This window comes from Apteryx rowi, unplaced genomic scaffold (assembly GCF_003343035.1).
Source record: "Apteryx rowi isolate R43461 unplaced genomic scaffold, aptRow1 scaffold_188, whole genome shotgun sequence".
In the NCBI taxonomy this organism is placed as follows: domain Eukaryota; kingdom Metazoa; phylum Chordata; class Aves; order Apterygiformes; family Apterygidae; genus Apteryx; species Apteryx rowi.
The window spans coordinates 438,883-455,619 of NW_020448174.1; the positions used below are offsets into that span (position 1 = coordinate 438,883).

Genomic DNA, 16,737 nt, shown 5'->3' on the forward strand with positions numbered 1-16,737 from the left:
CTTATGCTGAGAGGGATCTTCCTACCTCCTACCTTCTTCTGGGATCTAGTGTGATTTTGGTAATGACAATTAATCCTTATTTTATGAGACTTGCTTAAAAAAAAAAAAAGACATTTAGATAGCTGAGTAATGGTAAGTTTCTGGAATCCTGAAATAAAGAACAAAGCTTATTTTTCATCTTAACACTGTTTATTAACAGAGCAATCTGATCTTTTCACAGAATCACAGAATGGTTGAGGTTGGAAGGGACCTCTGGAAATCATCTAGTCCAACCTCCCTGCTCAAGCAGGATTACCTAGAGCATGCTGCCCAGGATTGTGTCCAGATGGCTTATGAGCATCTCCAAGGAGCAGACAACCTCTCTGGACAACCTGTTCCAGTGCTCAGTCATAGTAACGAAGTTTTTCCTCGTGTTCAGTCAGACCTTCCTGTGTTTCAGTTCGTGCCCGTTGCCTCTCGTCCTATTGCTGGGCACCACTGAAAAGAGTCTGTCCCCATCCTCTCTACATCCTCCCTTCAGATACTTATACACATTGATAATATCCCCCCTCAGTCTTCTCTTCTCCAGGCTGAACAGCCCCATCTCTCTCAGCCTTTCCTCATAAGAGAGATGCTCCAGTCCCTTAATCATCTTAGTAGCCCTTTTCATTATGTCAGCTGGAATTGAAGGGTATTTCTCACTTTCAGCAGCCCTGTCATGCATCAGTCCTGCTCTGTCAAAATAGGTCATGGGTCTGATACATAAAGGCTATTCCTAGACCCTAAATCTTTGCCCAACTTTCCTTAGAAACCTATCTTTTTAGGTTCTCCACTAAGCAAAGAAATCACGAGAATAACCCTCTGACAAATAATTCACAAGCAGATCTATAACTTTTGCTCAAACCTCATACCATTAATTTACAGCAAAATGGTATAACGTAAACTGCTGATACTAAATAAAGGTTTATTTATAGATGTGAGAAACAAGTGAAAAGAAATGCGTAGAGATTTGCTGCAACAATGCACTATATCTATGAGAAAGGTTTTATTATCTAAACTAAATCTACAAATCTGGGGTCAAGATCTCAAAAGAACTTCTGCTTTTGTGAATTTTTCTAAAACTACATTCAGTTTCTGGTTATGCTTGAAAGATCATAAATAGCCATCTTTTGCACTTTACTGTTTCTGTTTTGTGCCCCAGCTGGCACCTGGCAGTACTTATAAATGAAAAGTAATGAGGAATCAAAAGAATCAGAGGAGAATTAAGTGGTTTAGTTCTAGTTTGGGGAGAATGGTTGTTTGTAAGCATTTGCATCCTTTTCAAAAAGGCTTGCCAGCCTTTAATTAAAATTGCATGTGAGCATTAGTTATTTTTGCTCCAGTATCGATTTATTGTTAGAGACGGGGCCCAAAGCTAAATCCAGCTTTGGATTTAGATCTGAATGTTGCACATGGCCCATCTCTGGCATTCATATATCTTTAAAATAGTATGCCTTTATTTTGAAAACAGTTATTTCATTTTTCACATGACTGATTTTATTTTAGATTGCCACTTTGGTTCAGGTGGGCAGAGGGGGCTTATACTACAAGTTCCCAGAATGGGTTGCTTCTCATCTGATCATATTTAGGTGAATTGATTAGACTGTCACTGTGATGCTTCATGTACATTGAATATGACTATAATTGAAAACAGCATTTTAATTCAGATTTCTATTAAAAATAAATGGATGCATTTAATTTAGAGATAATTGCATGTGCTGCTGCAGATGCAGTTATTTTTCCCATGCAGATGGACTGAAACCAAAACATTTCCATTTCGGCATAATTAAATTTCCTAAAAACCTTTGCCTGTTTGTTCCTCATTCTTTTTCTGGACCCATTTCATTTTATAATTACAAATTGTGATAAATTGGTGAGCATCTAATATGCATTTGTGAATTTCTTCACTTTGAATGTTAAGGTGTTGCGTAGCTCTTGTATTAGTTGCTAGAAGACTCAGTTTGTTGCCTGGAGACTGCTTACCTTGCAGCAAGCCCCTGTGAGCAGGCAGGTAAGCAGTGTGTTGTGTAGTGGTCAGACTACTGCAGTCAGCAGCCACGGGTGATCTCCAGGCCAAGTGGAATCCCCTTTGACCCATGAAGTTTAACAAGATGTAAAAACCAGTCTGTCCAGTTAGCTAACAAAGACCAAGATTTCTTAAGATGTCACCTGATAAAATGGGCTACAAGGGACAGGTTTTACAAAGGGCTGTCTGCCTGGTGGGTGATTTTAGAGAGAAGGTAGAAAAGACGAAGAGCAGATATCAAAGCTGGCCAAGAGAGGGACTCTGCAGATCCCAGGAGGCCCTGACCCAAGCCCAAAGGCCCTTCCAGAGTGATGATCAAACTGAAGCGCATTCATACACTTAATGTTTTGCCTGGACCTGTGTATCTCACATCTGGCTCTAAAATACTTTTCTTGATTTAAGACAATCTCCTCAGACCTCCTAAGTAGAGAGGATTTTTTGTGGGAGTAACTAAACAGAGCAGCAGCCTTGAGAGTATCTAGGAGCTGGAGTCTGCCATGGTCCATATGGACGCTCTTTGCTTCACTTAACTGCAACCTTCCTCCTTCACAAGGTTGCAGAGTCAGGACCTTGCTACTGACTACTGCTTATTCTCTTGGAATGAATAGATACGAAAAACATTCAGGGCCTTCAATCAGCTAATACTGTAAATGAAAATAATCAAAGTATGGCTAGTTTTATCTTGTGTTGCAGCTAAAGATAATTAAGAGGTCAAACTTAGGAGTTGTTTTTTAAGCACCAACTCTTCTTTCAACTTTGGTTGAGAGCGTGCGTTTGTTTGTTTGTCTTGTAGTCTAAAACCAGGCTTGCAGATAAAGGCACAGCCTGTGTTACTGTTAATCTCTGAAAACACTTTTCAGCAAGATAGCTATTTTGGGATGCAGTTCAACTATGTGACTAGTCTACACTGGTTGGACCCTTGGATCAGGGACTTGCAGCAGATGGGACAGATTTTCAAACTGCTGCCTTCGTTGCTGATAGTAAGCATGCAAATGAGAAGTTTGGAAGTCCTGGCTGTAGGCGCTGCTTCTACAACGTTTTAAGTTTCTAACAAATATGTTAGAAATTGTACAAGTTTGAAGGAAGAGAGTGTTAAATGAATCCTCCCTCTGTATACACTCAGTGCTCCATTTTACAGTTTCACAGCAGTGGACAGCCAGTTAGTTAGTTCAGTGGACTGGTCAGGCCTGTTATATAGGTAATAATTCCCTGATGACTGAAACCCTTTCTATTATAGCTACTGGATAGTGCCTCTCAAATTCTAGTTTATCTCTTAAAACAGCTCTGTGCTGCCTTAGGTTATTAGCACGTTTAAGGCAGAGATCTTTGTTCTTTGTTGGAGCCCAACAAGAAGCATTAATAATTGGTAGGAAGCTGCCAAGTGAAACAATTGGTATTTATGAAGCAGTTAGCAGACCACAAGTCCACACCAACAATTAGTTGCTTCTAGGAAAGGGCTTTTAGCTGAAAAATATGCAAGAAAAATTGCATTCAAATAAAGCTAGCCTATTCCACTTGTCTCATTTGGAACTTTATGAATACAGTTGAAGTATCACTTGCTAAAGCTGAGAAATTGGTCTAGCCTGGGCCTATCCTTGATGTCTCAGTGCTCTCCAAGTGCTTTATGTGTTCAGAGAACTTCACCAACATACTACTTTATACTTACWGCACTTTTTTGACATAGGCAAACACTATTCCCATATTAGAGAAAAAAATTGAGGTAGTCACTGGTTAATATGAGATCTAAGTGACAGATAGCCCTAGGGAGATTAGATCCAGGTTTCTTGTTTCTGAATTCCCTGCAGACCAAACTGCTACATGTGTGATTTTATCCTACCTAGCTAAAGCAATGAAAATGCTGAGGAAGAAAGATTATTTTACTAGACAGTGATCCAGCTAGGAGATAAGATAGGGAAAAAAATGAGTCTAGTGAGCTAGAAAGTGTATCTGGGAGAAGAAGAGAAAGAAGGACATTTTCCTTTGAGGTCCAAGGATAACTATTTCTAAAAAAAGAGATGCCTTTTTGCTCTGTGTTGCCTGTTTTCCGTATCCTCACTTTTGACCTCCAGCAATTCAGGATTATCTGATATATTGGAAAAGGAGGTCACTAGCTGTGATACATATGTAAAGAAAGTTGCAAAGGTTTACCACTGCAAATACAATATACCTTGAAAGGAGCTGTGCTCAAGGACTGGCAGAGCTGCCTTGAGATAAAACAAAATGAAACAAAACTACCTTCTCTTTGATGTGGTCACAGCTCAGCATATAAGGAATGTAGGTAAAGTGAAGGAGAATGATTACTTAGGGAAAAGCCTATGACAAGTCTATACACTCAAAGATCAGCTGGAAACTTCTGACCTCTTTGCATACAAAATATCCCACAAAAGTTTTCCATAGTTAAAAATAGTAAAAAAGAAAATACAAATAACAAGAAGAAGAAAGCGTGTAATAAGCTTTCAACTCAGATGTGAGCTGAGGTACAGAGTCCACAGGTTGGAGAAAGAGAGATCGGTCCTATTTTCAGACAGTTCTGTGTAATAAGGAATTCCCTTGCCACTTAAATGAGTTACTGAGAAACTGTATCTATTATAAATCTGTGAAGACATTGAGAAATATATAATATAGCTAGAAAGACAGTAGGGTTCGTATGTATTTCCCAGGAATTCTTTGTTAGGGAATCCCCTGCTTACGCACTGAATTTTGGTAATTCTGACCTTTGGTACCCAGATCGCATTTAGACTGCCAAGATCATTCACGCCATTCAAAATCTGCTTCGTGCGCTCACTTTCGCAGGAAGGGACCTGTAGGGCCTTGGTGTGACGTGTGCTCTGGAAAAGCAGCTCCACTGGCGTTCCTCGTCCAGCCTTCGGCCCGTTCCCAAACAGACCGCAGGGAAGAGGGCGGCTGACAGCAGCCGGCACGAGTTGCTCCTCAGCAGCCGCTGCCTCCCAGCACTCCTGGGAGTGCAAAGGCATCTGTGTGCAAGCGCAGTATGTTTAATTTATTTCTGCGCAGTGAATCCAGTGCTTTGGGCCATCATCGCACACACTGGTTGACCATACTGCAGCTGTGCAGCTGGCGTAGGCACGCGGCAAGGCCAGGCCCATGGCAAATGACACCCCCTGCCGCAAGGCTACGTTTATAGGGGCTCCTGGCTGGGAGGGCTGGGCGCAGCTGCTTTAGCGCGCCTGGCTGCGAGCAGAGATGGGCGCACTCACAGTCGGGAGTGGTACTGATCATGTTTTTGGAAACAGTGCTGACTGCAGAGTAACAGGGAGTGGTAGCAAACAAAAACCAGTTTTAAATGAATCACAGGAAGCTTCCTATATTACAAGCATGCTTATTTGTGTTTGCCCGGAGCACTTAAAATTATAACTCTTTAAATTTCCRGCACTTACAAGACAGTCTGAATTATCTGTTGTGCCTTTTGAAAAAAATCCCTGTCTGTGCTCTGGGACAGAATTTGAACAGGATACCTTCAGACAGAAATGATAGGCACCTAGTCAAGCCTATAAGGGAATCTTGGTAAGCAATATTGAGTTGAGTTATGAATCCATACACATTCAGTATGAGGTGACCTGCATATTCTTGCTCCTACTCTGAAGTTCAGTTAGATCTATACTTTAACTGATAAACTTGAAATAGTTCCAAAAAAGGGATGGCGCTCTGGGTTCAGTTCTTGCACCTTTTCGGTTACAGCTTTCGCTCACTGACAAGGCACTGTTTAGTTCTATGTTTAGAAAGTCATATTCTGAAGATACAGTTACTTCCTCCAGTCACTTAAAGTAAGACAGTCGCACTTCGGGTGCAACCATAATTTTTGTCTTGAGAAGGACTGCCTAACAGATCAAGCAAAAAGAAAAAGTAATTATTTATTCTTTTCCAGGTAAATCCAATGGCTTAGCTTTGAGAGACTGGAAGAAGAAGGGGATTTAATAGGTGCAACTGAGAATTTAAAAAAAAGAAAGAAATGACCGCCGCCCCCCCCCCAAATCCCCCCACTTTTTTTTTCCCCCCCTAAAAGGAAAAGAGAAAACAAGGAAAAATATAATGGACTTTGGAGAATAAAACCTAAGATAAAAACAAAAATTAAAGAACAGAACGTTAAAAATTACCACAGCTCCTTCTGTTCTTAAAAATGTGAAATTGTAAAGAAGGAAGAGCATGCCCAGCCCCCTCTTTTACCGCTCCTCATAGCACAGTTATTCTAGCTAGTTCTACTCCCAGCTGGTCTTTATTTTGTGTTTCTATTAGCTTTTCGTTTTGTAAACAGGTGTGCAGGTGACAAAATTAAGAAAGAAGGTTATTGTTTCTGGACAAAGGGGAAGAATCCTGCTTGCTGGGGGGAAAGTGTGCTCATCAAGAAAGGGATGTGTGAAAGCACCACTTGAGATTTTGAAAAGCTTGAAGCTCTTGCTTGGACTATCTTCTCAAGCTAAGTTAATGAACAAGAAGATCACTACCACCACAGGCACAATAGACATCCATCAGTACAGTACCGCTGACTTGCTCTTTGTGCAAGAATACTGATTTCAGTGAACTGGGCGAGAGTATTATCATAAGATGTAGCTTTGTGATACCTGTGCATCTAGAACAACCCAATTAATTATTTAATACAATCTTTTTTTTTTCCTGCTCCAGTTGCTTGGTAGGAAGCAAAATGAATTTCCCAAATATGGATGGCATCTAATTCCTTTCTTTGGGCCTACTGAAAGTGCTTCAGAGCTCCCCACGCGTGCTCTGCTGTACTATATTCTACCTGGAGCAGTGAGAAGGGAAATGCAAACTGGCATCAAGGTGGTGAGTTTTCTGTGACTGCTCTATAATGCAGATGTGCAAAGCTGGATTCTTAGGTTGCAGTCAGGTAAACTTTTTCAGTTGCGGTTGGTCTGGGATAGGAGGTTGCTGCCCCTCATGCTCTCCGGGGGCTTATGGCAGCCCACCCCCTGTGATGCTTTTTGTGGTGGGAACGGAGGAAGTTTGGAGCTAGAGGTGGTAACTTGTGGCACCAAACCATCAGTTCATTGCAATGAGCCTTTGATCTTTATCTGTAAAGGCTATCTCAAAGCTGTGAAGAAAGAAGTTGAAAGAGGCTTGCTTATGGGGAGAAATCAATTACAGATGCCTATCTCTGAGGAAGCAGGCACAACAAATTGTCTTCTGCTACGTTAATGAGATATACAAGAGGAGGTGACTATAAATATTTTAGTTTTGTCAAGGATGTTGATTGTTTCCTTCAAGTCTGAATAGCATCCTATTCTGCTCACTTTTCAGTCACCCACTATTCTGTCTAGAGGCAAAAACCATAATTGGAGCAGGTGTGTGTTTACATGGTATACACAGACACAGAAAGGCTAAATATTGATTATACTTTTCATCTTCATATGCCCTCTAGGTAATCTTGACAAACAGCCAATCTCTCTTTTACTAGTAAGTATTAACACAGACAGAATAAATGAAAGCATGTAGCATGTAAAGGCATATTATATCCTTGGCACAAATTAGTCCTAACATGAAATTAAATAGTAAAAGGGACTTAATTTGAGGTGATTGGGAATTCTGCAAATTGAAAGACCCTTTCATTTTAATTTGATCATGACTTAGCCAAGGAGTCATTATCCTCGGCTAGGACTCATAAGTAATATGAATAATTATTAATTATACGACCTGTATAGGCATATGCAGATTTATCAATAGGGCTACGACAATTAAAGCCCTGTCAATGACACTGACTGTTTGGTGCAACTGCTCCCTCATTTTAGATGAAGGCTGAGGCTCATTCTGAATATATATGAGCAGTATATTAATACCAAAGACTTCACCTGTTTAAATTACATTTTTTTTTGAATTAACTTTTTCACTGATTTAGCAGAGAATAGTCGATCTGGTTCCTGTTATCTTTCTTTACTACTTGTGGAGCTGTCACAGATGTTTTTGCATATCCAAAGACCAGTGATGGCCAGGTGCTTTTTAGTACAGCTTTTTAAAATAGAAATATTTTATATAGCTCTGAGGGCATTTCAGATACGGACACCTCTTCCCTTTTATCCAACTTGTTCTCCCATTTATCTCATAAAGGGGATGCCAAAAATGTCATCCTTATCCTTAACTGGTAACAGTCACGCTGCAAGTAGTACAAAGAAGAATTAGCTATTATGATATGCTAAGTGAATATTGCAGGTCATTTATGGACAAAGTAAGTTTGGAGATATCTTGTGTTCTGCAGCTGACTTGCTCTGTTCTGACTCTTCTTGGTTAACTGATCCCTTGTATGCACCAGTTGTCTAGATACCAGCTGATGCATTAAAAAAAAATAAAATAAAATCCCACGCAGATGCTATATTCACAAAGCCTACTCCATTCTTCTGAAAGGCTTGCAAGCAGCAGCAGGAAACTCTAAAATACTACTCAGATTAAAACTCACTGAGCTCCATGCCTCGCTGAAGGACTAGTACTCTACAATCCTGTAGGTTATACCAGAGCAAGGACAGAATTTTAGAGAGTAGTGTTTTTTATACCTCACCCAAAAGAGGAAGTGCAAAGTCATTGCAGGGAAGTGAATAAAGACAGAACTTGGTATGGACACAGAAAATTTCCATCTATCAGTGGTAACATTACTTCAAGTCGCAATTCTACCAGCATTTTTGAAAGGTGAGATAACATCTGTCATTCCTGCAGGCATATAGGTTGAAAGCATGGTACAGTTGCATAAAGGAAATAAAGGTGAATGGAAAAGTATGAAAACCGAGGAAAACAACACCTAAAAATATCAGGGAACTGAACATAGAAAGAGGAAAGCTTATCTTTGATTTGGTGTTGGAATAGAGTGAATTAATTTATTTTTCCTCCTCTTACCTCTTTCACACACTTCAGATCTGTCATTTTAGTTCTGGCCACCTATTGAGGGACAACTGAAAAAAATCTGTGTTAAATTATGTAATGGTGTGACCAAGATCTAGCCAGATGTTTAAGCACATGTCTAACTTCAACTGTCTTAAAGTTATGTACTGAAATTTTGTGGTGAGGTCTGGCTAATGTAGGCACATAAGAACAGATATCAATAAGTTCACTTCATGATCTGAATGCAGTCTTTATCAGTGTCTGTGTCATTTAAGATTGCTACTAAAATACATTTTCCAAAACAGTGGTTTTAATCCACTGCGTTCATAGACTTTGAAGACTATAAAATGGTGTGCTTTTTCAATGGGCTGGAAAACTTTGTGGGCGCAATAGTATGAAGGCAAGACTCCTTGTCTGTGCTAGAGAAAAGGAGGTCTTGGGTGTTTTTAATCAACTTCTTACTCTTCTCCTTAAACCAAAAGTGCATTTATATGCGTAATGGTCTGCATTTGCTCAACCAAATAGCACTCTGACAACTGAATAAAAGAGAGTAGAGCTTCTAGATATGGCATTAAACAGTCCCATTAACCTGTTTCTAGAGACAAACTAACCCCAGATAACTTAATGCTACCCAATATTTGCAAGTCACTGATATTGGTTCCAATGGAATAGCTTTTAGGTAAATAAGTGCTAGACACTCTGAGTAGAAGATACAAGAAATTAACAAATTCTCTAGTTTTAAGATTTTTAAATAAGGCTGTATTGCTTTTTGTAGAGGCAAGATTTGTCTTAAAAAAAGAAAAAACCTTACTGCCTACTTGGTTCCATTCATACTTGCTCAGCGTGAACAATAATAAAGGACAAAAACCCAAAACACACAACTGGACTTTCAGCACACATTTTAAATTGTCCTTTACAGTCCAGTACTTCTTTTTCCATTCTCTGACATGGTTTTCCTCTCTTAGGCAGTGTTTCTCTATGGGACCACCTGAGCTGGAAGGAGATCAGAATTCTCTTTGATTCCTCTCTAAAGGATAATATTTTTTTCCCACTTTCAATCTTTTCCTTATCAATTAGCAGCTTCAGTGTAGTAACCAATTTCCTTGGCATACTTTTGCTTGTTACATAAAGTTTACAGAAAAAATTGAAGATTTTGCATTTTGTCTTCAGCACTAAATTATAATTATAAATTATTAAATTTAATATCCTTAGTATTAAATTGCCTTTAGCTCAAGTGACTTTACCACTTGTTTAGAATCAAAAAGAGAGGGGAGTAGGGAGATGGACCTATTTTGACACATCTGATGCGGACTAAAGAACACTTTCTGTACCTGGGCCATAAGTGTTTTTGCTCAACCTACAGAAGCATCATATCCAGCACAGATTACAGAGTCGGGTGGGAGCATCCGCACTGGTAGGGATCTAACAGTGGCTACTCATGGATCTGTTTTGTTTATTTTGTACTGAAGTGTAGCAAATTTTGCTAGAACTTCAGGAGAACTATTTTGGTCCAGAGTTATATGGCCACCTTAACGGAGCCTACATAGGCTGCTATTGCAAGGGGAAATCCTGCCCTTCGCTGTCCCCTTTGTTTTGACCTCAGTGCTTATCTAGCTGTGATGGATGAGGGAGCACACCCAGCTGAAAAACTAACTTCTTTTTTCTTTTGCCAATTTGGTATCAGCAAGATCAGATCTGGCTCACCACATGGCCACGGGAACCCTCCTGCCAGTGCAAGGTTGGCAATGAATGGTGGGGCAGCAGGGAGGGCGGCAGAAAGGGACCTGTTCCCTTGGCAGCAGCTCAGCCTTACGCCGAATTAAACTGGCCATGTAACTGCAGCTTCAGTAGCACTTAGCTGCCTCTGTGCTTCTTGCACAGATGCCAGTGTCTATATTTTAAGATGTGGAGGAATCATTTTGCTATGTAGCCTGACCTCTTTTACTCACAGCCCACTTCACCCCTGTACTGAGCTTGAAAAAAATACATGCTCTTGTCTTTCATATTTTTGCCTCATGATGCATTATTTTAATTCTTGCTAAAATATTTACTATTTAGTATAGCATTTATGTTGAGCTTGAAGCATTGCACATCTGGCTTCACTTATATCTGGGGGGGAAAAAAAAAAAAAAAAACTTTCCAAAATGTATATATTAACGGATTAGGAACAAAGATGCTAACAAAATTTCCAGGCTTCCTTTGCCCCTCAGTCATTTAGTATGGCTGTTACAAAACAAACTTACACATTGTATAAAGTCCTTTCACAGTCTACCAAAAAAATCTAAGAGGGTTTCCTACAACCAAATGAGAAAAAACTATCCCTTTCAGGCCTTGTTTTCCAATTCTCTGGTCTACTGAACACATAAAACTGATGATATTTGCTTTCTAAAAGTGGTATTTCCTTATCTATCATATTGTAACATGCTTTAGGATACTTAGAATGAGAAGGATGTTATATAAAACTAAATATCTATCCTCTAATACAATAATCACTAATACAATAATCACTAATGACAACAAATTGTATAAGCAAAAACTATGTAATGAGCACATATATTCTTTGTTTTCTAGTGGTCAGGGTTTTATAAATCATCTGCAGAAGTGAAGAGAGGTAAAAATGGCTTTCAACTGATTCATGCAGTCAGATTCTTACCTATGACAGAAATAGTTTTGAGGCATTTCCGTTAGATATGTGAAATAGTGGGTCACAAACTTCCCTAAATGCAGTGTGCACCAAGTAATCTTATTAGAAGGTTTACATATGAAATTTGTTTTGAATGAAGAGGGCAGTATGGCAGACAGTGACAGAATTTGGTCCAGGCAGGATGAGGTAGTTGGGGAGAAGCTGGTGAGGTGTCCCTCCTCTAGGTGGGACCCAGATGACATTCGTTGCCTTTACTGCCCTTGGGCCTCAGGCTGGAGGCAGCTGAGGCTCTGCTAGAAAACAGAGCAGGTAGAACAGCAGACGCAAAGGGGCTGCGACTCGTGCGGAAGAGGCAGTGATAAGCAACTAGTAGGGGTCACGCTGATAGTCTCTTAAGGGGGAAACATCTCCTCCGATTTGGGCTCTCAGGCCACAGAGCAGCCTAGAATCAGTTGTGTGCATTTGCATATCCTTTCCTCTGAAGGATGTAAGTAAAAGGGGGAAAAATGTTAAAGCTGGAGGTGGATTCTGGTGCCTGATTCTACAGTGGGGGGCATTCTCTAACTTACTTTGAAACTCAAGTTTCTTTCCTGTCTGTGTTTTTTTTTATTTTTTATTTTTTTTGTCTTCTTCATTGCTGAGTTTTTATTATGATTCTGAAATAGTGTGTTAAAATTTGAATTTAAAAAACTAGATTAAGTTGCTACTATTTACTATTAACAGGAAAAAGTTAGTAAGATTAGTGTAATAAAAATACTTACTTATGGTGCAAAACTAATGTTCAATTTTTCCCAGTTCATTTTCTCAAAGAGGAAGTATTCCCTATAATAAAATATCCTATACATAGAAGTCATCAGTTTACAGTTAAATGAACTTATTTTCTGCTTATGCACTTTCAAGAGGAATACCTTTGTAAAACAGAGGGGCAAAACTATAGGCTATAACTTTACTGAAATGCAGTTGATATTGGAACTCAAAGAACTCTTAGACCTAGTTTCCACTCTAAAGTTTTGTCATCAAAGTTATATTGGTTAAAGTTAGGGAGGATATATTGTCAAAGTGCCCTAGAAGAGATGTAAGAAGACAAGACCTAATAGTTATAGTCAAGCTATCTATATCAGCAGAAAATTAGTGAGGACCATAAATACCTTCAAATTTGACAGACATCTAGCTGACATTCAGGTCTTAGGGAAACTCTACTTGATTTTAACAGAATGAGGATTTAAACCCTCCTGTTTAGCAAGGGATATTAAAACAAAAGGATTGGCGTTGTACTGCAAATAAACTCACGCACTTGTCCAACTTGAGAAAAAAAGTTAGTTGCTTTTCATAGATTTGGAAGTTATGGTTGGAGGCAGTGATTTGAAGGCTTCTTTAGGAAAAAAATTGCAACAAGTTAATGAAGTCATCTGACGTGAACATGAAACTGTGCTCTTTAGAGTTGGAAAAGTGACCTTTTTGTAATCTGGAAGTTGTCATCTTTATGACCTTAGAAAAATGAAAGCTTGTGGTAAACTTCTGGTTCATGCCATAGTTTGTCTGTCTCTGCAGTGGTGATGGTAATGATGCCTTTGAAAATGGCTTTGTGATACACAGCTGAAAACAACTAAGAGCAAAGGGTCATTATTAAGGTTTGTGGTCATAACAAAAAATGCAGTAAGCCTGAAGAGATGTTACAAGAGTTGTATACAGCAGCTGGAAATTATTTAAAGAGTAGGAATCACAGAATCTTAGTTTAAAGAAGCTGAACCACAAAAGATCCTGCAAGTTTGGTGCTATATCTTTTGAGTTGCTAACTTCATGTTACCTTTGCCAACTGTCATCCTTGATTACGAGTGCATCTATTTATGTATACATTCTTCTGAAGCATAAAATTATTTTCTGAAAGTTCAGGCTGAAATCAAGGCACACTAAAGCCTGCCATGTTAGCATGGCTACTGCTTGTGTATTTCACTCCGCACTTCAGAAAGCTATTCTTTAAGAAGTACCTGCAAATACTTTGTATGCACCACAAATTAATTTATCTCCTAATAAATTAGCCTAGCCTTGGAATTCATGCTTTCCTGACTACACGGAAGCAATTAGAATGCATAGTGTACTTGGAGGGAATATTTGTATAATACCGTGCATACCTTATCACACTACCTAAAAAAAATTCTGAAATTCCATGAAGTCCCAGCATTCCTATCTGATATTCAAGTTAATTGTGCGACTTAATTGCAACTGCAAACAATGTCCATAACCACAACGTGGTAGTTAAGGAAGCACATAAGACTACTTTTAGTTCTTATTGTTGAGATAAGCAAAGGAGTTGAATGTTAATAATTCAGATCTGATACAAGACTTGCTAATGCAACAAAAAGCTAGGTCTGGTAGATTCAAATATACCCACAGAGAATGGTGAGAGAAAGATTGGTATGAGATTATCAAAACCACTTAACACCTAGTTTTTAAGACCTACACTTGAAAACAAACAAACAAACAAAAAAACCCCAAACCAAAAAGCTCTAGGCTCAGACACCGACTCAACAGCAATGCTAGTCTTTAGAAAAATATTTGAACTAGAATGATACCAAGTGAAATTTTGTTTTGTAGGAATACATCTTAATATATGGAGAAAGTTAGATTCTAATGTAACCTTTTCATGCACATAACAGTCAGTACAAAGTCTGAACCAGCTAGGCATCTCCCATATGCATATTATGAAATCAGCTGCACTGTCCACAAGCCATGTCGCATAAGCGGGTATATGATTGTTTCAAAGAATGAAGCAATGGCTGCCGCCATGTTACACTGGTCTCTTACTGTATTTGCACATCTCTTCTAAATTTATACTCTCAATGTGTACTCATAGAATGTTCTGCCATATATTATTAAAATCCTGATATTGTAGTAAGATCACGTAGCTAAATAGATCCCTGTTTAATAAGGTATTCAGACATGCTCAAGTTGAAGCATGCATGCAGCTCCACTGTGTGCAATGAGAACGCTCACAAATCCGAGCGATAAACGTACTTCTACGTTCCTTGCAGAACCATGGTGAACTGGCGAAGAGGAGAGGAGAATAGAAAAAGTAGCCTTTGATACTTCAAGATAATAGAGAAAAGTAGAGCTAYCTCCTCCTCTTCCTTATTTTGCAACAATATTAAAACTTCAATCAAGATGAAGTGTCAGCCAACCTAAAGATGCAGCAGGGATGCAATGGCATCCCTTTCCAGTTTAGGAGTTTTGAATCATACACAAACAAGTTGCAGGATGTTATAACCCTGGCATATAGAACCTCCCCTAAGTRTCGGAAAGTAATCCTGTTTTAACTACTTGCAGTGGTGCATCAGCTGCACCCTGGCTACCATTTTATCACAGAGGGGAGTGGGTGTTTTATTTCTTTCTATATCAGTAACTGTCTTGATGGCAACAAGTTTTCCATCACATCACTTGCTCATCGTCTGAGCCGTGACATCATTTAGAAATTATACGGTGATACATTAGAGGCAGTGAAGATACTTTCCCAGTGTGTCCCCTATCCATTGATCCTTCCAGAGAGTCCTTCCCAGGGATGTGGGATGCAGTCCACTAGGCTGTATTCAGTATGTATTCAGTATACTGGGGAATAGAAGGGCCACTGCAGCTCTCCAGGTACCCTCCCCTCACAGGGTGGATGTCAAGAAAGGCTGTTCCAAGCTTTACAGGGGAATATTTTGATTTCCATGAAAATTTCTGGGTAGATGGAAGGAGGCTGAGAAAGGTTTATAAATTAGTGGTGAGTACTCAAATATAGGTTATTTAAGAAGATTTGTTTTTCAGTATTTCCTTCTTTTGGGTGCATGTGTGTGGAGTTCCTATTTCACTAATCTGAAATGAGACTTCTTTTCAACATTTAAAAAAAAAATCATATGATGAAAAAAAGCCTTGGGGTGCTAATTCCAGTACGCCAGTCACACTAAAAATACTTCAGTAATGGTCAGCTTCTGCTTTTTCTCTCAAACACTATATTTAAAATTGTTCTCCTCCTTCATTTAGGAAGATTTCCCGTTTTCCAGTTCCCTATATTCTATCAGTTCTTTCGAAGACTAGGAAATATAAAAGAACTTAATAGGTTCCTAAAGAACCTAGGAAAGCCACCTTCACAGGACACCAATGTGTGATTAAACCATTAAGCAGTTAGTTCAATCTTTCTAATTTACGTACGCCTCATTCCCCTTAACGAGTCAAAGATTTTTGTCTTAAAAACTTTGAAAACAGACACGCGTCCGCTCGTACTTTTCACTGCAGAGGAAGCGGGGAGACACTTCGCTTTGCAACCGGCTGTATCTGATTATTCGCTACAGGCCCRTGTTTATCTCCCCGCGCTTCCCTGTGCCGCCCGGCGAGCAGATAACAGCTCTGCTTCACGCGAAAACTTCTGCCAAGTTCCTCGTGCGCCGGCGCCTCCCGGTCCTTCCCCAGGGCGCTGCCGAAAAGGGGCTCACGACAGCTCGTCCCCCCGCAGCGACCTTCCCGGGCCGCCGGGCTCCGCCGGGGCGGGCGGCGAGAGGCGGCAGCAGGTGCCCTGCCGCCCGGCCCCGCTCCGCTCCGCGCCGCTCCGCTCCTCTCCTCTCCGCTCCTCTCCGCCCGGCCCCGTCGCGGCGCCGGCACCTACCTGAGCTTCTCCCCGGCCGGCACGGCCAGCTTGTTCAGCCGGTCCATGCTCCGCGCTGCCGGCCCCGCCGCTCCCCGCCGGGCCGCCGCTGGCCCGGCCCAGCCCGGCCCCGCCGCCTCTCCGCCCCCTCGGGGCGCCCGACCGGCGCCGGCACCGGCTCCGCCGCCACCTGCCGCCACTTCCTCCTGCTGCCGCCGCTGCCCGCTGCAGCCAGGTGGCCGGGCGGGGAAACGCACCGCACCGCACGGCCCCGGCCCCACAAATAACCCCCCGCGGCGCTACATCGAGGGCGCTGCAGCTGCCGCCCCGCGGTATCGCGGCCGCGCTCGTTCCCCGCCGGCGCCGGCGGAGGAGGGACCCGGTGCCCGAGTCCGGCCCGGCCCCTCGCGGCGCGGGGGCGGCGGCGGCAGCAGCAGCAGCAGCGGCCCCGGAGCCCCGGAGCCGCGGTTAGTCCTTTCGCAATGGAAAAACGAGGCCTCGTCAAGCCCTTCAGACACCCCCTGCTCCTTCCTTCAGAGCCCGCCGAGCGCTTTAGGGAGCCCGTGGGAGAAGGTTTCCCYGAGGATGGGC

At 41.1% G+C, this 16,737-nt stretch overlaps 1 protein-coding gene across 7 annotated transcripts in view; it reads right to left on the minus strand.

Moving 5' to 3' along the window:
- BLNK (B cell linker) overlaps positions 1-16,737 on the minus strand; it is a 103,619-nt gene that overhangs the window by 32,564 nt on the left and 54,318 nt on the right. For 2 of the 7 annotated variants that reach the window (XM_026061944.1, XM_026061942.1), the window contains exon 1: positions 16,168-16,231. The exons of 4 other annotated variants lie outside the window; for them this stretch is intronic. In XM_026061944.1, the coding sequence (XP_025917729.1) occupies positions 16,168-16,214 (47 nt within the window). In that variant the 5' untranslated portion in view covers positions 16,215-16,231. Of the gene's footprint in view, positions 1-8,899; positions 8,922-16,167; positions 16,232-16,737 lie in introns of those variants that run through there. One more of the 7 variants, XM_026061945.1, reaches the window with a different exon arrangement.